Source organism: Varanus komodoensis, unplaced genomic scaffold, assembly GCF_004798865.1.
Source record: "Varanus komodoensis strain SLA01 unplaced genomic scaffold, ASM479886v1 scaffold16, whole genome shotgun sequence".
Lineage (NCBI taxonomy): Eukaryota > Metazoa > Chordata > Lepidosauria > Squamata > Varanidae > Varanus > Varanus komodoensis.
In genome coordinates this window covers 26451667-26474577 of record NW_025335468.1, presented here as the reverse complement: position 1 = coordinate 26474577, position 22911 = coordinate 26451667, and the positions used below count along the sequence as shown (strand labels likewise).

Below are 22911 nucleotides of genomic sequence, written 5' to 3'. Positions count from 1 at the left end.
GCTGTGGGGCTCTCACCTCCGCCAGGTCAAAGGAAAGGTAGCGGGGCGCATTCCTTGGGCCAGGATGCGGTCGCGCTGCCCATCTGCAAAGCTCCGAGGGACGGGGACTGCGGCTTTCTCTCTCTCGCTTTCTCCCGAAATTACTTGGGTCCCCGCCACCTCCAGGTGAGCCTCAGAGATGTGTAAGGTATCACCAATATGGGGATTGCGGCAGTGGGAAGAGAGGCTCGGCTCAATTTTACTCTCCCCAGCCCTTCCTGGCTTTTTGTGGTTTCGTCTGGACTCTGGTAGGTTCGTGTAGGGACCTCATATTTATTTGCGATTGGATCCAGTACCGCTCGTGGTCATCACTGCAGAGTGAAATAACAATTAAAAAAAGATGCCCGCTGGAAGGCACGCAGGCTCCCAGCATGTAACTCTGGGAAATCGGGAAAGTCAATTTGTCGTCACTAGGGCTGCATTAAAATACGTGCAAACCACGAATAAAAGGACGAATGGATCCCGAGCGAGAAGGGAAATCGGTCACGGGCCGGAGAGATGGCTTCCTCCAGCCAATTTCAGCGCGTGGGGACGCGTATCCTGGCCAATCCTTGAGTGGGCATCCCGAGATAAACGGCAGGCTCAGCCTAAAACCGAGAGAAGATGGGCCCGAGGGTAGCTGCAGCTCAGCGGGGGGCTGAGGGGCAGCAACTGAGCGGGGGGGGGCACTCGTGTGCCCCAGGCCGAGGCTTAAGAAGCCACGTGTGCCGCGGAGGCGCCCTGAGTAATTGCGGCCATGGCTCCCCCGAGCGCTCGATGTTTGACGCCGCCATTGCGGCGCTACTGGGAAGCAGAGGCTCTTCGCACGCCTTCGCCTTCCCAGGCACTGGCGGCGCTCCGTTTTCTGCCCGCATCTTTCCCCTCGCACGTGGGCATGCCAGACCGAGGGCACGCTGCCATGCGGACCTTCCAGGGGCCTCTAAGAAGGTAAAACGTTGATGCAGCTGGCCTCATAGGAATTCTTTTCCCTTTCACACGTGTGAGTATGCGTGAGAGACAGGCAGCAAGGTTTTCCATGGCTGGGGAAGACTGGCCAGAGATCCAGTACAATATGTAATATTTTAGACAAGATCAGGTCATAATTACTTGCTTTGCAGTCCGGTACATGAAGAAACTTGAGAATGGCACTTAAAAGAATGTCTTTCGCTTTCTTCGGTAGGGACAGTTCACACGTTCAGCTGCATGCCACAGAGTGCTAAATTACCTAAGCTGCAATCCTGCCTAGAGTATGCCCATTGAACTCAATGGGACTTACCTCTGCGCAGGCACGTATAGGATTGCACTCCTAGGAAAGTCCCTTCACAAATACATTGCTCCTGGCATGGGTTCCGGACAGGTTTTCTTCCCAACTACACCGCACTCAACTGACTGCCTCTGTCTTTTTGGTCCAATTTATCTCTGCTGCTATTCTTACGTTTGGAATTACTGCTTTATGGATGATGATGATGAAGTTTGTCCGGCAACGCAAAGATTGCAGACCTGAGGTTTCTGTTTGCTGCCATAGCTGTTATTTTCAGGTCAATGTCTTTTCTTTTTGTCTCCCTCCAGCCGGAGGAAGATGAAGGGGACGAAAATAAAGCCCGAGGAAACTGGTCTAGCAAGCTGGACTTCATCCTCTCCATGGTGGGTTATGCAGTTGGGCTGGGAAATGTCTGGCGGTTCCCGTACCTGGCCTTTAAGAATGGGGGAGGTATGAACTTTCCTCTCTTTTTACATCCTGCAGCTCAGAAAGGGGCAGCGCCAAGGCTTTGATCCACAAGCCAGCGAAAACGGAGAGCTTAGTTTAAACGTAACCGGGCTCGAGGCTTGGTTTTACTGCGAGCTTCCAGGCTTCGTTGGTTTCTGGATCGGTCTTTCAGCCAGCAAATGAGAAGGAAGGGGTGGGTGGGGGGTGAGACGAGAACAGATTGCATGGAGCGGAGGGTAACACACTGCGAAACAGAACCCCCATTCCCAAATCAGCTTCCCGAGGAGACCGTGAGAACAGATAACTCCATGCCCCTGAAGGGAACATGGCGCGATTTTTAAATCTAGCTTTTTGTAGCGCACATCACTTTAATGTGGATTAATGTCATTCTCTCCTGTTACCTTGCACTTATGGTTGAAAAAGCGATTCTAACCCGCATTAGTGATTCATGAAGGCGAAATACAAGTCTGTATAATTTGATCAAACGTCCACGACACAGCAAGCAAAACACGACCAAACTCACCCGCATCAGAGAGAGATTGCTTTCTTATAAAGAAAGTATAAAATTGGTTCTGCAAATACTCTAACTCACACTCTTCTGCAATTTCGGACAGAAAAAAGGTCCTCCCACAGTTCCCAGCATGGCCCAGTCAGCTTTTTCCTGTCTGAACTCGCATGGCTTTGCTCCCTTGTCTGTCTTTTGGCTGGATGAGTCCCTGCGAAATGGTATTAAGATCCTAGCAGATCTTCCTCGAAACGCACAGGACTCGTTGGGATGGTGACAGTAACGTCCAAATTCACCCACTTAAAGCTGTAATGGAAGGCTTAAAGGTGGTGACACTACAAACTTTATTTGGGACCAAACCCTATTGAACTCAACAATGTTTCCTTCTAAGTAAACAAGCGTAAGAGAAATGCATTGCAGATCTCCCAGTACGTTATTCTTCAACGTGAGACAACCTCCGAGTAAAGGGGAACACAGTAATTATTTGAGAAGAAAAAATATACGCCCTCTCTCCGCAAACAACAAAAACTACCAGTAAAAACCAAGTGAATAAGTCAACCCCCTGGGAAAAAATTATCTTTGGAGGAGCAGGCCATGGATACTGGAAGTCCAATCAGATTTAAACCTCTTTAGAGTCACTGAAATCGTGAAGGTTCAACTGCAGGCTAGGAATGAGAGACTGCGACTCACCCAAGCCCCGCCTTTTAAGCAAAAAGCAGTGGAGGGAGGCTGCCAGTTTGGGGAGGGGAGGGAGGAGGATTTTCTTAACCCCTTGCCTTCGGTTTATCTGTTCCTAAAGGCTTTCACGCCTTTTTCACATCATTAATGCACCGGCGATGGAAGGAACAGCCATTCATTCAAAAGGACTTACATCTGTGCAATGTAGCCTCCACCAGCTCTAAACGTTCCCATATCTGCAAAATCTCTTTCACCACCCCGGTGCTCTGCAAGAAGGCTGCCACTAACCAGGGAAAAGATAGGAGGAATTGCAAGTAAAGGTGCATTGCATACATACACACAACATAAAATACAGCGGAGTTGACAGTCAAGTCCCTGAAAACTGCATGCCGACTGTTCGTTTGGCCGTATTAATTTATATGAGAGAGAATACATACATATTTATATGCATACCTGTGTGTCTGCATGTATATATAATTTAATTAGCCATAATCGGGAATTCTAACAGTTCAATCCTAATAATGTCTTTATTTCATGCGCTGCAATTCTGTACATTGAAATATAGTGCAATACTATATATGTCTACTCAGAAATCCCATAGAACTCAATGGGATGTACTCCCAGGTAAATGGGCATAACATTGCAGCCTTAAAGGATAAACGACTTTCATGTGTAGGAATGTAGGACCGTTTACAAACAAAAGCAATATTTCCCCCTTTCTAAATGAATGCGATGTAACGAGTTATCTTCTTGTCGCTGAAGCTGCGATCACAGCGTGTTCATTTAAAATCTTTCAGGGGCTGTTATGGCAGATCGTCACCATTCTCATTGTTTTACATGAATAAGCACATAGAACATGGATGGCGACTTTCTTCCCAAGAGGTGCATTTTGTTTTAAATAGGTAATATCAGAAAAATCTAGAGATACGGAAATTGGGATGAACTGGACATTTTCCGTTCTGACATTTAAACTAAGCGATAATTTCCTTTTCCTTTCCGCCTTGTTCAGCATCATTTTAATAGAACGATTGTTTCTGTCTGTCGGACGGTGGTCCAATCAAAATGCTTGAGGTATATAATAGGCAAAATATCCAGCCCAATACAAGCAGCTTTCTGGTTGGCAGTGGATTTACATTGTTTTGGAACTTATCGAGAATACTTTAAATTCGGTCTTACACAAAAGGATGTGTTTCTCATTAAACATTGGGTTGAATCAAAAATCTGTGTTGGAGACATTAGCGACTGTTCATTAAAACTCCCTTGTGGACGGTGGCGGAAAGAAAAGCTTAAGGCTGTAATTTTTCTCGCGTACCTGGGAATAAGTCCCATGGAATTCTAGGTCTTACTTCTGAGTAGACACGCATTTGCACGGAACCCGATCATTGCACATCGCAGCGTGTCCACTAAGCGCTCAAGCCGCACAAGGCACGGTCCCAGGCACAGACGCTCTCACTTTTAAGGGCATCTGAAGGCACCCTTGGTATGTACTGCGAGGTATTTTGGACCCAGCAACACCGTGTGCGCGCATTATACACGTGCCAGTGTTGCCGCTACTGCTGAATTCGGTTTGAGGCCGGAAAAGCCTGCGCACGTCGCTCTGGAATGAGAGTCACTGGCCTTTCCCTCACTTTAGTGGAGCCGGCAGTGGCTGCAGTCACAGGCCTTGCGGTTAATCTCATACAGATTGAGGAGTAACTACGTCCCCCCGCAAAGAAATGTAAATATAGGCTTACAGCTTAAGGAACTGATCTCCTGGCAGTTTATTAGGCGAACCCCTGAATTGGCGAAAGCTGTTTTGGGTGGCTGGAGGTGTTCAAGGTCACTGCAAAGTTTTCCTGCCTTCTAATTCCAAACCACGGTCTCGGGACGAAACACATCTGATCTTTTTTCCCAATTTGTACTCTAGAGCAGGCTCAGGGGGGTTAACTCGGAACGGGACCCTGGTGGAGGGAATCCGGATCGACACCCTGCGTCTGCTTCAGAGTAAAAAACGAAGAAAACACCTAAGCGCTAGAGACGGATATAAATTAATGGAGCTTTAGTCATCAGTAGCCGATCTTGGCCGATTTCTGCCCCAGAATGGCTCGGCTAATCGACCGCCTCGATCAGGGCTGTAAGACCGCAGCAGCGAGCGTGAGCTGCCGCGCGGCCGGCAAGGCTGCTCCTGGAAGGCAAAAATCGCAGAACAACCCGAAAGCACGATTTGGTGCCTTCCAGCATCGCATATAATAGGCTCTTGCAATTCTGCCTGAACCAGTGGCGGTTTTCCTCTCTCGACACACTCCAGGAAGCCCTGAGACGCAGTTGTAGGTGATGATGAGAGAAATTATTGGCCCTAATTGAATTAGAGGCACCACCTGGAGCAAGACTGGCAGCCATTTCCATTCCGAACAGGCAGCCTTGTTTGACACGGTGCAGAAGCCAATCCATAATCTGTCCCAGGGAGCGGGCGAGCTGCACAACCTTTTGTGAGGGAGCTTGGAGAAGCTCTGCATAGGTTGTGATCTCGGGCATGTTTGTCGGAGAGGTCAATCCCCGTGGTGTTGAACAGGATGCATCTGCAGAATTTCTAGTAGTTAGTGAGACTAATGCTCCTTTTCCAAGTCTTATGCTGCTTTTGCGGGAGAGAGGTCCCACTGAGTTCTGTGGGACAACCTGAGTAAAGGTGCTTTGGGCTGGGCGGCAGATGCATTTAGTTCGAATATTTTTCAAAGGTTTTTACCTTGAAAGGTCTCATTTGGGTGTAAGTCCCAATGAAATTAGACTCCCCCCCCCCCAAAAAAAAAAGAATGGTGGCTAAGATCTGCCTGAAAAACACATATGCCTTGATAGCAGTGATCCAAGTTTTTACTTTGCAGGTTTAGACGTAAAAATTCCTACAACTTCCAGCATTCTGCAGCCAACATCACTGGCTGAGGAATGCTGGCACTTGTAGGTCCCTTTTCAGTCTAAATTTAGGACTGAGTCTAAAATGACCTTTTGCCAAGCTGTCCAATGTAGAAAGCTCCCCCCCCCACACATTTCTGCCAGTAAACCATATCTGCTAACTCATGGTTCCAAAGTAGGGAGATCTGCATTCCAAAAGGCTTAGCATAATTTGAAAGAGCATTAATGATATATGGCTTGTACCATGAACACAGCACAAAATAGAAATGACTCTGAGTAGTAAGGACTGGAAGCTTTCTCCCACACAGCCTCTGAAACCTTTCTTCTCTTTTCCCCTTAGGTGCATTTCTTATCCCCTATTTGACCATGTTGGCCCTGGCTGGGCTCCCTATCTTTTTCTTGGAGGTTTCTCTGGGGCAGTTTGCTAGTCAGGGACCTGTGTCTGTTTGGAAAGCCATCCCCGCCTTGCAAGGTGAGTCTTCCTGTGCACGGTGGGCTCCCTTTAAGAAATCATGGTTTACCTTCTGGTGGAGCCAGAGACACAACGGGGACAGTGGGTGATGCATTACAGTCTCGCTTTGACCTTGAGGTGACCTTGCATTGACTGCTACCGCACTAATGCAGCACTTTTTCTGCTTTAGTGAATCCTTGTTGCATTCCCAGCAGGAAAGCTTTTCATAGCATCATCCCTTTGATTGTATCACATAACTGTAATAAGGTAGCAATACTTGCTGTCAGGGCTAAGTAACTTGTTCGCATCATGCGACAGAGTAGATTTTCAATTTCTTTGTAGTGCTGTAATGAGCAGAGTCATTTTGGGGATCATTCTTTGTGGGGAGGTGGTTGGGTTGCCAGAAATTGCATATCAAGATTCATAGACCTATTCCGGGATATATTAAAATTAAATTGAACCAAAATGTATTTGAAAAGTATTCATTCTGTTTCTCTTTATTAATGTTACATGGTAAGAAATAACCCTATATTTATGATATCCTGAGGAATAAATATATATGTTGTCTAAAACATGAGATGGATGGAGTAGCTAACTCCATTGTCTCTTGTGACTTTTTTTGTGCCCATCAAAATAAGAATACAGGCACTGTTGACTGTAACTTGAAGAAGGCACATGCCAATTGCTTCCTTTGAATGTTAGCCCTGACTCTTATGATTACAAGAGGATTAGACTGGGCTGCACTGCATGTCAGTTTCCTAGAAAAAAAGCCTGAAAAAGTAAAGTGATTTTCAAATGAAAATCAATTTGCATATGATTAGATATTCTTAACATCATCTTTCAGGTCACTATGTATTTATGGTAGCTTAAAGTGAGATATATCTAATTGTCTCTGTTTCTCTCTCTCTCTCTCTAGGCTGTGGCATTGCTATGCTAATTATCTCTGTCCTAATAGCCATATATTATAACATTATATTGTCCTACACACTTTTCTATCTTTTTGCATCCCTTGTCCGTGTGTTACCTTGGGCTTCCTGTAACAATCCATGGAACACACCAGATTGTAGAGATAAAAACAAACTTATGTTAGGTAAGTTGGAGCATGCTCTCATGTCCTTGATTGTTTCTTTCTCTTGCTCAGGTGTTATGGTTTTTTAAACCTGACAAATGTGTGCTATGTATCTAAAATTTTTGCTTTAAAATGCAGATCATTTTATTTATTTATTTATTTATTTATTTATTTATTTATTTATTAAAACATTTCTATTCCGCCCCATTCGCCGAAGCCTCAGGGTGGCTCACAACATAAAATTAGAATACTAGAAATAACAATAGAAAATAAGTCGCCCTTATAGATCATCCTTATAGATCTGCTATTATTAATAGTCTCTTATAGAGCAATCCTATGCAGGCTTAGACAGGAAAAAATAGCTTCCAGCATTCCTCAGGCTGAGAGTTGTAGGACTTTTTCAGGGAACCAAGGTTCCATTTAGATGCTAGGAAGCATACTTCCCGAGGGTATGGAATGGGCTTCCATGGGAGGTCGTTGAGGCCCCATCGGTGATGCTTTTCAATGATAGGCTGGACATGCACAAGGTGAGCATGTCGTGAGCGAAGCCAGCTGGAGCCAGGGGTCAGACTAGATGGCCCAGGAGACCCCTTCTGACTCGCTCTGTTTCTCTGTTTTTCTCTCTAAGCCTGCAGAGGTTTGTGCCCTTATTTTGGGAAGATGTCCTTTACAGCAGAGTTTTGTCATGGAGCTAAGGACTAAGCCCAGAATTCATCTGAAGTTTCAGCCTTAGTGAATGAATTCACATGCAGCTTAAATGGCAAAAAGAAACTAGGAGCTGATGTGACTGGTTGCAAATCTCATGAATAGTATTGTCATGGATATTGAATCAAGATGTCAAGCAGAGAAACAAAGAATAAGGTATAATAGTAAAGAAGAGAAAAGGTGGTTTTTGGAGGGTTGGATCTTCAATTGTCCTTTGTAGCTCAGCCTTTAAGCAGGGTCTCTCACACAAGGGTAGTATTTTCAAGCACCTGCAGTGGGGTGGATGGGGAAGGGAGGTCATTTCCAGCCAGATGTAACCTGTGTCTTGGATAATCTCTCTTCTGCTGAGTTGAAACATAAGTTGAAAGTTCTAAAGGTGTCTTTTATATAACTTTAAAGATAACAGGAGTTCTGTCCTCTTTGCTGATAGTTATTTTAGCTTCCAGCAATAAATCTAGGGTTATCAACATCCGGCATTTTTATACAACAATACCTATTCCATTGGAGAAGACAGCCTGTCCCCACTTTTAACCATAGATCCATTAAGCCATAACTTGGAAATCAGAGAATAAATTAAGACACCAGCAGTAATTTCGGTGTTTTTGATGTGTGGGCAAACTGGCCAGTACAAAACCCCCTAAGCACTTATTGGCTGCCTCAGAGGTTATGATCCTAAGAACTTCCTTGGAACGAAATCTACTAAAACTCGTGGGAAAATGAGGAAACATGTTTCAAGTGTTTGTTTAAAACTGTAGGTTACTACAAAATATATACATTGCAAGAACCCTCAGCATAATGAATGCATAATAATAGTAAGGCACATTCTATTATTACTTGATCCTGAAATAGCTCTTCGAGGGTAGCCCAAGACATGTTGCTGCCTGAGGCGAAGGCCAGGGTGGCAGTCCCTCCTGTTGCCTATGTAGAAGCAAGCTTAAAGGTGGGATATAAATCTATAAATTTATAAATTAGATATAAATCTAATAAATAAAATAACTGATCTAAGAGATCTAAGATAAGTGATGTAAGCTGCCCCGAGGCTTCGGCGAATGGGGCGGCATAAAAATGTTTTAATAAATAATAAAATAAAATAAGAGCTCTTTCAAAGACCTCAAGTTGGCAAATGCTGGACTTATCTTCTGAGACTTGGCACCTGCACTTCGCTTATGGCTCAATCTCAACAGGATAACCATATGCCAGTCTTTTAGGGATGCTCAGAATGTCCTGGATCTTACCATCTTTCCTGATAGCTTAGTGTTTTTCATGGAAAACGTCTTGTATTCTTACAATTTTATACTAATTGAAAAGAACTGTTTTTTTGACTCTGTCAGTTTAAAATCTAGAGGTACAATTGAAAACAGCTTTCACTAGCACCAGTAGTACTTACCTCCAACTTCTTTTCATTACTTCTGAATCAAACATTAGAATGAGTTTCATTAGTCCTGTGAAAATGTAAGACAAGAATCCCACTAATACTTGTACAGTGCAGTCCTGTGCACGTCTATTCAAAAGTAAGCTCATATCATGCAATTATGTGGATATCAATTCTAAGTAGAAGGGGATAGTACTCTGCTGTTAATGCCTAAACAGCTTATTTACAGTGTTGATATATATTCCCTTTTCCCTCAGGAACAAATAAAAAAATTTAAAAAAACACCCCAGGTAGCTCCCTGTATGACATATTTCTTGTGATACTGCTAACATCAAGATGCCAACAATTCATAAAGATATTGTATCCTCCAATCTTTTGAGCTGTAATTCTATCACTACTTACCTGGGAACAATTTCCAGAAGAGGCAGTAGGAATAACTTTTGAGTAGGCATACATATGATTGCAAGGTCAAGGAAACACACTGTCAGGAGAAGAGAAGCAGAGAATAAATAAATTAAAAACACTTAGAAAATATCCTTCAAAAATTAATCCTGGTCAAAATTGTTCCTGTATGCTGCAAAATGTTTCTAGCTTTTAAGATAATTTCTGAAAGGATGACATTTATAGTGTAACCCTATATATATGCAACCTATGTACAGCTTCTTAAACGTCCTATAGTGTTCAGTAGAATTTGCTGCAAGGATTGAGCCTTAGTGTCATAAACAAAACTGTGTGGCAGAGCAGGTGGAAAGAAAGTAGCTCATCTACTTTGCTTTAAAGCTAAGTGGACAGAGTGGGTGTATAAGGCTAGATTGTCAGTGTGAATTAACATCTTAGCTACTACCCAACCTGGTATTCTGGACTTGCTTTTCATCTGATGACAAATGCTGCTATGCAGAAGTTCTTATCTGACTATGATGCTAGCAACCAAAACATATTTGTATTACACAGGACATATTTCTTAGTAAAGACGCTCAAGATTGCAGCAATGTAGGACTGTCCTAGACATGTTTACTTGGAAGTAACTCCCGCTGTCTTCAGTGAGGCTTACTCACAGGTGATCATGCATTAAAAGTATTGTAGCCATATAGAACCATGAAAATAATTTAACTGGTGGATGAAGAAGCATACATGCGATGTACATCTTACTGCACTTCCTCCGGTGTATCTGATGTAGCCTGATCTGAGTCCCATTTATTTCAATGGGTCTGCTCTGAGCAGGACTAACACCGGTTACTCCACAAAGTAAGCAGTCAATTTTGAGCAAAATGCAGTGGAGGTGGAGAATGCAAACTGCTTTAGTTCTCAGACTTTGCACATCCCAGAAGTTCCTTTTTAATATGACATTAGAAGTGGAGCAAGGGGAAATACAATGCCATTGTATATTTTCTTCCATCAGTTTTTTTTAATACTTGAATCTATTTAGGCTCTAAATGTCACATTGGGAATGCTCGGAATCATGTCGCGGGAGTGGCCCTAGGCAGAGGTGGACAACTGGTGGCCCCCCAACTCCCATCGTTTTTCAATACTGGCTATGCTGGTTAAGGCTGATGCAAATGTTGAGCCAAAACATCTGGATAGCTAACCTCTGCTGAAAAGTGTAGGACTACTTTATGGATGGATGTGTGCCATCATGTTTTAATGCCCTGTGCACTGAGTATTCACTGCTGATTTTCGTAACATTTCCAGAATGGGAAGCTGATTGCTTCCTTTACAAGGTCCAGTCCACAGGAAGAGATGGCACGCTGGGTTAGTGAGGGCCCAGGGAATTTCTGCAACTCTTCAGCAGTATGATGCAGCCTTATAGCCTCTGTTAAGCAAGTGCATAGCATTTACTGTGTAAATGTATTGCATGGCTGAACACCAAGCCTTGAGCACACCTGGCTGACTCTAGAAAAGGAAAGTGTGAGTTTCTTAAAGTTCAGACAGAAGCACAAGCAAAAATAACTGATAAGGCTGAGGTTACAGTCTGAGCATTTCTAGAAGCATGTAGAGAGCTATATAATTTTCTATTTCCAGACTAGGCCAGAAACCAGGAATTTCCAATCACAAGAAATGCCCATAGGAAGCATATTTCTTAATTGTGGGACAGAGCACATCTAGTTTTTCCCATGCATCTGGTTCTCCTGTATTTATTGCAAGGGTATAGAACTGAATAGTGATTGTATAAACACTGTGGCTTTTAAGTTATTTCCCAGGATTTGTGCCACTAAGATCTATTGTTGCTGAATTCCTTGTTCTGCTTCAGATTTGTACTCCAATCTTAAACTCAGAAATATCTTGTATCTTCTATTTTGCAGCTTGCTTTCCAAGAATAAATGTTTGGGACTGTGTATGAGCTTTCATACATATCAGAAGGCTTGAAAGATGTATGAAAATAATTTTCATATCAAAATAAGCACAACTGGCCCATCCACCCCCTGCTGCCCAAATTCAAAATGGTTGCTTTTACTTCTTGCTAGCACATTCAGGTTGAATGTAGTCGTTATTCTCTGCCTATCCTCCCAAGTTTGATGGATAGCACCGCATGCAACGATTTGTATGTTCTGTGCTGCAAAATGATTGTGCCCTCTGCTGGCTGGAACTATCTACTGCAGGGAAACCAACAGCTCTAGAAAGCTATGCTGGAAAAAAAGCTTGCTGCAGTGCAGCAAAAGTGACCTTCTGTGTCATCCCTGTGATCTCACTCATGCTACAATAAGATCTAAGCAAGACGAAAAAAAATCCAGCCTATACTGATGAACATGCCCTAGTCCACTGTAGGTTTTAGGAATGCTTAATTTTAAACTGAACTGCCACTAATACTTGCTCAAGTAGATTTTTTTTTTTAAAATCGCAAGCCATGGAATTATTGACAATTATGTATTCCAAATGTGTGTTATTTGAAGAGATTTGGAATATCATTGTCCTTATGTAAATATTGCATTGTGTGTTATTTCTTTGCATCTGCATTATAGAGCATTTGGATGCAAAAGAAACACCTGAACATAAAATATCAATAATATGGACTTTCTTATTTGGAGTAAAATTAAGAATTTTGTGGGGATAAGTATCCCCAGCTTTAGAAAAAGGAATGGCATTTAAATCAGCTGTGTTGGTAACCCTTCTACACAAAATGTGGAGAGTATTTTTAAAAAGTTCAAAATTTTGAAGTATATCCTACCCTTTTTCTTTTCCAGCTGCTCCCATGTTATTTTCTCTGTAATTACTAATTTTTAAAGCCTTTCTGCACACTATATAATCCAGCAGAGTTCTGATATCCTAAAATCAATTTCAGTGGGCTCAGATGGATGTAGTTTTGTACTGAATTGTGATGGCCTTAGTATTTAAGTATTATCTTATCTGTAAGTAAGATGCAGCTACAAAGACCAAACAATAAGACACATAGTACCAGATAGAGAAAGGTCTATCGTTTTTTTCAGTACCTCTGTTGATATAATAGACAAATAAATCTAAGGATGTGCAGCAAACAGGAGTGAAAGTACAGTATATCGTACTACAGCTCCCTCTGCTGGGTGATTTGCAGTATAACATTTTCCTCTCCAAAGCGATTTGCACATCTTTTCCTATAGAAAATTAAAGACTGCAATAACAGTTACCCATGAGAAGTTGTCAGGTTGCACCTGCTGAGGTTTCCCTTTTGTGAAGCATGAAAATACAGGACCCTTAATGGTGGAAATGTGTCCGTTTCAGCTTTAGGAGGCAGAATGTAAACAGTATTAGCCTAGATGTTCTTTGGGGGCACCAAAAAAGTTGGTAGGTAGTTCATCTGGTCTGAAGATATTTACATACAAAATTGTAATCTGTTTTTATTGAATCAGACGAACCTGGGGAGTACAGACTAGTTAGTCTGACAACAATCACTGGAAAACGATTAAAAAAAAATCAGTCTGCAAGCACCTCCAAGAAAATGCAGAGATTAATGAAAGCCAACATGGATTTATCAAGAATAAATCCTGTCAGACTAATTTAACCTCATATTTTGACTGGGTAATCTCCCAAATGGACACCAGAAATAATGTGGACATAATCTACCTCAGCTTTAGCAAAGCTTTCTACATAGCGCCTTATGTAGAACTGAAAAAGACCTTGGAGTTATTTCCTGATGAGGAAATTAGCAAAGTGGATATATTTTAGGATATATTAGGTGGATCCAAAACTGGCTGCTAAATTGGACAGTGCTCATCAATGGCACCTTCTCAAACTGGAGAAAAGTAACTAGCGGGGTGCTGCAGGGTTCAGTCCTAGGCCCAGTGCTTTTCACCATCTTTGTTAATGATTTAGATGAGGAAGTGCAAGGAACAATAATAACATTTGCAGATGATTCTCGATGGGGTGGAATAGTGAACATTCTGGAATACAGAATGAAGATCCAGGGTGATCTTGAATGCTGGGCGGAAAACAACAAAGTGAGATTCAATAGGAAAAAATGTCAAGTCCACCACCTAGGAAAAAGAAACCAAATGCATTGATACAAGAATGCATTGATGAGGAATATGTGGCTCAATAGAACTGGAAAAGACCTTGGAGTTATTGTGGACAACAGGCTAAATATTAGCCAGCAATGTAATGCAGCCACAAAAAGGGCAAATGCTATTTTGGGATGCATTAACAGAAATATTACTTCCAAATCATGAGAAGTAGTAGTTCCTCTATACTCCTCACTAGTCAGATCTCACGTGGAATACTGTGTCCATTTCTGGGTACCAAGATTTAAGAAAGATGAATTAAAATTAGAAAGGATCCAGAGAAGGACAGCAGAAATGATTCAGGGTTCATTACTCAGATATTGCTCTATGAGGAGAGACTGAGAGAACTGGTTATGTTCAGCCTTGAGAAGAGAAGACTGAGAGGGGACATGATATCCCTTTATAATTACTTGAAAGGCCATCACAAAAAGGAAGGTCAAGCTTTCTTCTTGATCATCCCAGAATGCAGGACACAGAACAATGGGCTCGAAATTCATATTCTGGCTAGATATCAGGAAAAGTTTCCTCATTGTCAGAGCAATACGGCAGTGGAACCAGGCCGTATTGGCAAGAGAGGTCATGGGCTCTCCCACACTAGAAACATTGTGTCATGATTTGAGGCAGCTTCAGGGCTCCACCATCTGGACAAAGATCCGAATAACAGCCCTGGTGGTTGCAGGACTAGGCCCTCATTCTACTGCAGCCAGCTGGGAGAACTAGCTCTTCCCTCCAGAAGCTGGCTCAACAACAAAGGTCTTCTATGTTGTTTTATCACTCTTGTTGCTGACCTCCTGGATAGCTCCTGGAACTCTCTCTGTCACCCTTCCCCCACTTCTGGACCCTGTTTGTGACCCTGCTTCTGGTCCTGGACCCTGGCTGGCTTCCTGGTCCTCGTTTGCTCTGATCCTTGCTCCAGAACCAGGTACCCACATCCCTGTGGCTTCTGACTCCTGACCATTTTGACCATGCTTGCTTCCTGGACTGGCTCTGCCTCACACCCCTACTGGCTCTGACCTTATACTGCTTGACCATCATTTGGACTGGCCCTTGTGCCCCAGTCTGTTTGCCTGGGTCCTGGTGCCCTGGTCTGGTAGTCAGCCACCCATGCCCTGGATGCTGACATGTTCAAAAGGAAACTGGACAGCCCTCTGAGAGGGATGGTATAAACTAGTGTCCTGCAACAGCAGGGAGTTGGACCCAATGGCCTTCATGGCCCCTTCCAAGTCTACTATTCTATGAATCCTTGTTTTTGCAGCTGTGCTGTAATGTATGCATATTTGAGATTTTTCACTAAGTAACTTAAACAATAGTTATGGTTCATCCCATCAATTAACAGAAAATGTTTTAAAAATCAACTAATAGAAAAACAAGAATAAGCTATAGCACTATTCTTATCATAGAGATGGAAGGGATCATTTAGGCCACCAAGTCTTAATCCCTGCTTAGTCCTGGAATATAGTTTAAAGCATTTCTAACAGCTGGCTGGATCAATCCTTACCTGAATGCTTATAATGCTAGAGAGCCCACCAGATCTCTCAACAATTGGTTCCACCGACTGGGTTCACATTGTTACAAACAACGGGTTGTTGTGCTGTGAAGCCTTGAATCCTGCAGGGTGACTTGTATGAGGGAAACAAACCACCCTCATAACCCATGGCTTGTAGTAGGAATGGATGAACCCAAGATGGTGCGTTGTGTTGTCTGAAGCTGGGTGATTGACCCCATCGTGGATATAAAGAATTGGCTAGCAACTTGTTTGGCAAGAGTGGCAACCCCAGTGCTCATATATGGTTCCTAGCATTTTTAAATCCTAATTCCACTTTGGGAGGGAGGGAGGCTGTCTGTCTGTCTGTCTGTCTGTCTGTCTGTCTTGTCAGTAGCCAAAAGCCTTGTAATCTGAGACTTGTTGACTACAGAATTCAGAGAGAGGGGGGCGTACTCAAAAGCCCCAGCATTTCATCTGCACCAGCGTTTGAGTCTATAGACCCATCCCTTTGGATGGACATGAGAAGTGGACGGTGGTCCTCTTCCCCAAAGGCTTTGCTGCATCCTACCTTATGAAGGCTTCCCGTTTCACCGAAGCAGCAGTACGACGGCAGCTCTTCATAATCCAGAGCAGGCAATAGACTTCTCTTCCTATGGCTGAGAGCTCTAAAGACTATCCTAGGCTTTCTGCATAGTTTAGTCCCACCCCAACCTGGTGACGATAATGATAGCATCTAAGGTGGCAATCCTACCCATATTTACTTGCATAAAATCCCAATGCACGCAGTGATACTTTCCTTAATAAAGAAGCATAGGACTTGGTGTCACATCAGCTTAAATCCAAGAATGTTAGTTCGCTGTTCCTGTATTAAGCAGCATCCAAGTTCTGCCCAGGTAGCACTTCAAGACACATCGGACACATCAGAAGAAAGGAAGATTCAGAAGTGATACTGTTTAGAGTAAGACTAAATCTCTCTGTTCAACAAGATATGGGTGCTTAATGAGATGTAGATGCTCAAATGAATATATTTTAAGGTAAGGCACTATTGCTTAGTCATTGTTATCTGTAATTCTTCAGTATTTTACTCTTTTGCTTTGTGTCTTTTGGCAGATTCCTGCATCATTGGTGACCACCCCAAATTACAAATAAAGAACTCTACTTTCTGTATGAGTGCCTATCCAAACTTGACAATGGTAAACTATACCAGCCATGCCAACAAAACCTTTGTCAGTGGCAGTGAAGAGTACTTCAAGTAAGATTTTTTTCAGAAAAAACTATTGTAACCAATATTTTTTAAAAAAATCTGAGCATGTAGGTCACTGGATAACAGATTAAATGGATTTTCAAAATACATGCCTTTAAAGAGGCAAAGACAATATGTTAAGCAACAAAAGACTCATTTCAAACATAACCACCTTTTTTTAGATAGGAATTCTTCTCAGAGTCAGCAGAGATCAAATTAATTGAAAGTATAGCACAACGCAGTGCTCACTGAAGAGAAAATTGTGCTTTTTCTATATGCTCTCTCTCTCTAGTGTCTATGTCACTAATTTAGGGAGCAATCCTATTGGCCCTAGTCATTGTCCAAGGGTTGCTGGATGGTGGGGACTGAAGATCTCTGTGTTTGCTGGCCTCCAAAAGACCTTCTGAAGGACAGGGTGGGGTTATTTACAATGTCTGTCTGTACTTCAGAATGTGTATATATCACAGTTAAGCAGAAAATAATAAACCATCTTCAGAATGACACGACATGTATTATTTATTATTATATTTATATGCAGCCAAGCAGGTCAAAAGGCCCTCTAGGCACAGTGTACATCAATCAACAAAGTCAAAATATAAAATGTAACTATTTCAGAATACTAAAATAGCACTGAAAACCAATAAAAATCTGAATACCAATAAAAACAATTTAACAATGATCATTCTATGTCATGCCTAGGTGAGACAGATGACCATTAAGGATGTGCTAAATTCCTTAAAATTGATAAAATCATCTTTAAAAATTGTGTGGCCCTATTTTGAACCAGTTGAGGTCTCCAAACTGTCTTCAAAGGCAGCCTCATGTTGAGCATGTTACAGTAATCTAACCTGGATGTTACCAGTGCATGAGCAACTGTGACCGGGCTCTGCCTCTCCACGTAGGGGTGTAGTTGGTATATTTGCTGCAGCTGAAGGAAGCTGCTCCTGGCCATTGAGTCCACCTCTAGTGATACTACTGGATCCAGGAGCACCCCAAGCTGTGGACCCTGTCCTTTAGGGGGAGAGCAGCCCCATCCAGGATAGGGTGATGGCCACCCTAATCCAGTAGGCAAATCACCTACCAACAGCACTTCTATCTTGTCTGGATTGCATTTCAGTTTATTGATCCTCATCCAGTCCATTGTTGTTGCTTCATGTCACAGTTTCTTATCTATTTATTTATAAATGAAACTTATGATGCACTTTTATTGTATAGTCCTAAAGTTAGAATCTGGACCCATGTGGTTGAGGTTAAAATCCTTTCTGTCTAAAGTCAATTTGTGCTCTTGATGCCATCAACAGTACTCTGAAAGTGATGGCAAATGCTCGGCTGATTTCAATGGAAGTGATGTATTGCCTTTAAAAAGGAACTTACAGTGCAATTTTGAAAGATACAGTACATGCTGGAGAACTCTTACTTCACATTTTACTCCCCTTGTTTTCTCAGAATTTAATGGAAATCTGGGGGAATATAGCCTGCAATGACTCTCACTGGTATCTTGACTTTCAGATACTTTGTGTTGAAGATTTCTGCAGGAATTGAATATCCGGGTGAAATTCGGTGGCCTTTGGCACTGTCTCTCTTTCTAGCTTGGGCAATCGTCTATGCCTCCCTGGCTAAAGGAATAAAGACATCAGGAAAAGTAAGAGAATATCTTTCTTTTGAGCTGGGGTGGCAATCTTAGGCCCAAGGCCTCATCTGGCCTTCCAGGTGGCCAGAAATGGCTGTTCTCAGTTTTCTCTTATCCGACTCCTATCTACCCAACCACTGATCATTTTGTTGTTTCCTGATTTTTGTTCACTTTTCTAAAAAGTTGAAACCTACCCTTTCTAAGGGTTTTGTTTGTTACTTTAGTTTTAAATTATGGCATGCTGGTATTTTTACAGTATGTTCCCCTATCTTTCCAGGCAGAGCTTGCATGTGAGCAGAATGACTGAACAAGGCATGCAACTTGTATGTGAATGCACATCCAGTGTGTTCCTGTAATACCCCTAATATGAGACATGTGTTTGCATATCCTGTTCCTACCATGAGAAAATGAGCAGCAAAGAGTGGGACCCTCATTCTGGGTGGGTTTACATGAAATGGCAGCCCAGTGTGATCAATCACCATGATGGGTTGCTGTTCAGTTTGAAGCCCCTGCATGAACCTGACAGATGACTGGGCTCATCACGGGTGCTTTGCTTTCCCCTTCTTTCCTCCTATTCCTTCCCAGGGGGCACCATGGAGAGGAATGAGGCTCCTCTCTTTAACAGTGGTGATCACAAGCTGTTGGCTCGCTGCACCTGTTGTGGAGTCCCCTTGGTGCAGAACGAAGCTCATACTCTGAAGTGCAACAGGGAAGACGAGAGAACTGGTTGGGCTCCCCTGCTTCCGGCTTCAGAGGACACCTCTGCAGCAGGAAGCTGGGGCACCTGTTCCATTCCATGTTGCTGCCCCCATTCTCAGGCAACATCACTGAGCTTATTGCTGGTTCTTGCCTCCTTCCTGAGAGGTCTTTGCTCAGGCAGGAGATGGGGAAGAGGTGAGTTGCTCACTGCACTGCCTTAAGAATGGGACAGCCAGTGGCTACATCCTGCCGAAGACCAACCTGTCTGGCACAGGGCTTTCCTTGGCTTGGCAGCATCGCCCCAAGAACAGGCTACTAAGTCCTTGCCTCCTGCCCAAGAGTTGATCTGCTGGGAAGGAGGCAGGATGCTTCTGTCCTCTGCACCATGTTGGGGACAGCCATCTGCCATTGTCTCTGAGAGGTGCTTGGCGACAGCAGCCACAACAGCCCTTGCCAAGTAACTTGCTTGTTCTGGGGTGATCCACAAAGGTTCAGATGATACTGAAAACGATTGTTGTATGATCAAATCCTAGAAAGGTAGTTGTGTTTGCCACGGTTGACAATCACACTAGGTCACAATGGTTGATCGCCATGAATGGGTTCACATGTCACACTGAAAAAACAACCATGACAGGCAATGACTACTGGCTTTATCACACAAACCCAATCACCAGCATATGGCTCAGTCCCCATACTTCCTTTACCTGCCGGGTGGCAAGCAAGATCAGGGCTCTTGTGATGCATTTCTGCTTCCAGAAAGGTACCACGAGCCCCTGATGCCTCTGGGCCATTCCATGTCTCCTCTGCACCCTTCCGAATTCCCTGAGGGTCAGCTGCCGGTTATTTTTCTGAGATCGTGGGTAGTGCACCGAAATTGAGCGCTGTGCTTCCTGCATGGTTGCTAGCCATTGAAATGGAGCTGGAAGCCTCAAAATGTCCCCTTTACCAATGGAGGAGCAGCTGTAGAAACAGGTTCCCAGCAGTTAGTACACACCTAGAAGAAGTCTTAAAGATTTGCTAGTCTAAATAAGCACCTGCTGTTCTAATTAAGAAATTACTCCATTGTAATATGCACACAAATATGCACTGATTTTCATAACGAATTCTACACTGATTTCATTGTACTTGACTGCCTCAGGCATACAAGTGGGACTTCAGTGGTAATCCAGTGTAAGAGTGAGGTATGCATGTGTCTATAAAATACCTGTTTTATCCTCAAGGATTTCAGTCCTAAAGAAATAAATGTCAGTTATGAATTAATTCATTTAAAATATCTGTATGCCGCCCACTTGTGCCACAGCACCTCTGGGTGGCTCACAACCACAAGATAAAAACACAGTAAAATCAACAACGCATTAAAAACAATAAAATACAGCAAGAAATACAAAACAAAGTCTTATGACAATTAATTATTAAAATATTTATTAAAAAGGAAGGTCTTCGCCTGGTGCCAGAAAGAAAGGAAGGAAGGTGACAGGCGAAGCTCCTTGGGGAGAGCATTCCAGATATGGGGAGCGGCTGTAGAAAAGGCCCTGCTCGTAGCAGCCGTCCCTCTCACCTCCGTGAGGGTTGGCTCACACAGGAGGGTCCCCTGCACGGATCTCAAAAGCTGGGTAGGCACATACAGGTACAAGCGCTCCCTGAGATAACCAGGGCCCAAGCTGTTTAGGGCTTTATATGTCAACACAAGCACTTGAATTGGGCCTGGGTCACAACTGGTAACCAATGAAATTCTTTGTGTGTTATGTGGGCTGCTCTAGGGGCTCCCATCACCAACCAAGATGTGTGTAGTTATCATTCATATTACCTATACCAAAGCTTTGCTGTTTCACTTGATCACAGTGCTGCATAGAAAGTGACATTTTAGACAATAATCCTACCATCTCTGTAGCTCCCTCAGATGTTCTCTGGGTAGTATCACTGGCTGTGTGTAACTATGTGTTGTAGACAGTGTGCTAATGCTGTTACTTTTATGTTCACACCAAATAAATAATTCTTTGCCTCTGTGTGGTCTCTGTAGGTGGTGTACTTTACGGCTACTTTCCCTTACGTAGTGCTTATCATCTTACTCATCAGAGGAGTAACTCTGCCCGGCGCTGGTGCTGGAATCTGGTACTTCATCACACCTAAGTGGGAGAAACTGAGTGATGCTATGGTGGGCTTATTATTCCAGTTATAACACTCTAATAGGGTGAATAACTCATACAGATTCATTATTTGCTGTGTATTCAGAAAGCATATATCTATTGTTTACACTATGTGCAGTCTTGTGTGTGTGTGTTCTTAATGTGTTCCAATTTTAATATGGTTAGTGTGTGTCGTCTTTGGTGCATTGCTCCGTTTGTTTGTTGGTGAACAGCAGCTTTGCCTGCAGGCAGATAAAGCACAGCTGTAAAGGTATTGGATTGTCCTAAAGGTAGGTCCACACTGTATCCATTTTCTGGGTTGGAGGCAATGGGGGATCTTGCTCCTAGAAAGCAAAAACACCCAAAAGCCTGGTGGCACATCAAATACTAGCAAATGTATTCATGGCATAAGCTTTTGCAGGATACGGCCCATTTCATCAGATGAGCACTTCTGGTGATGAACTGCTCACCAGTACAGAGGTGTACTTCCCAACAACTGTTTCATGAAGGTCTATTTTAAATAAGGCAATTATCACCTTTTATGCTTTCTGCACTTCAATTTCCTCTGTAAACGATGAACTGTAAATTTCATTGTCTACAGTTTCCCTTGCTACAGTCAGTTGGAACTCAGGATATTTTTGGTGCATCTGATGAAAGGGGCTGTAGCTTACTAAAGTTTGTCATAATAAATTTGGTATTTTAAGGTACCATTAGACTTTTCATTATTTTTGCTGGAAAAGATTACAGCGGCCACTTCCACTGAAGACTCCTGGTCTGATTGTAGCACAAATGTCTCCCAGTACCAGTCACATTTGTATTTAGAACTGTCTAATCAGACCAATATTCCATTATGATGGTTTGCAAAGAACCTTCCACGAATTTGACTGATCCTTACTTTAGAAGGCATGGAAGCTAAAGCCCATCTTTACAGTTTACAGAAGTTAGCTAATAGCACATTGCCTGAAGAAGAACTTCTGTATGTCAGTGTATGCAAGCTATACCGCACAAACAAGAAATGCTTTTTCTCTGCACCTTTCTCTCTATTAGAGCATATCCCTAATGCAACTTACATAAAACTATGATAAACTGATATGTTCCAAAACAATTTTTAAAACAGTGAAATAACCAGGAACTGTCTATAAAGACAAGTGCATAAAGCAGTTTAAAAGCAATTTCACACAAGCATCATCAAAAAATTATTCTGAAAAATATATCTGAACAAAAAGTCTGTCTGACAGCCTGTACTGTCAGAGCCATATGTTAATTATGTTTAGTTAGAAAGGAATTCTACAATTAGGGGAACAGATTCAGTGTGTGTCATCTGTGAGTGAGCTGTTTGAAAGAGGGTAGGGAGAGTCTTCTGTGACTCGAATAAGGGTTTTTGCTTTCTTTTTTAAGCACAACTCTTCTTTGGTGAAACACTGATTGGGAGTTGCTATCCTAGCCCAATTTGATTCACCAAAGCTGCAATCCCAGAGCAAGGAGGGGATAATTAAGTTCTAGTTACTATGGATAGAAGCCGGATGTTATTTCCCTATAACTGTCAGAGTTGAGGGTGCATTAATGCAGTTCTCTGCTTCTCTTTTCAGTGGCATCTTGTCACCAATGCCCGCTTTCAAAATGGTAGAAAGCAAGCCAGAAGGAGCTAGGATGTGTCAGAGAGCACTTTGTTGAAGGATCAGCTCTCAAGGAAACGCTAAGAGGAGTGAAGGAAGGCAGTTAGGGACATAGCAGGGAATGGAGAGCCTAGTCCGGGGACAGGGATATGCACTGAACAGCATAGGAGCTGAAATATTGCAAAAAGAGGTCTGGCTCAGACTAGACCTAATCAGTAGCACATGCTATAGGCATCAACAAAGTCCATAA

The 22911-nt window shown here is 42.9% G+C and overlaps 1 protein-coding gene across 1 annotated transcript in view; it reads left to right on the top strand.

The window, feature by feature from the left end:
* Window positions 1-22911, top strand: part of SLC6A5 (solute carrier family 6 member 5) — a 73090-nt gene that overhangs the window by 2761 nt on the left and 47418 nt on the right. The window contains exons 3-8 of the mRNA XM_044425746.1: window positions 1588-1729; window positions 6136-6267; window positions 7163-7336; window positions 16458-16599; window positions 18100-18232; window positions 20940-21074. Coding sequence (XP_044281681.1) covers window positions 1588-1729; window positions 6136-6267; window positions 7163-7336; window positions 16458-16599; window positions 18100-18232; window positions 20940-21074 — 858 coding nt within the window. The remainder of the gene's footprint in view (window positions 1-1587; window positions 1730-6135; window positions 6268-7162; window positions 7337-16457; window positions 16600-18099; window positions 18233-20939; window positions 21075-22911) is intronic.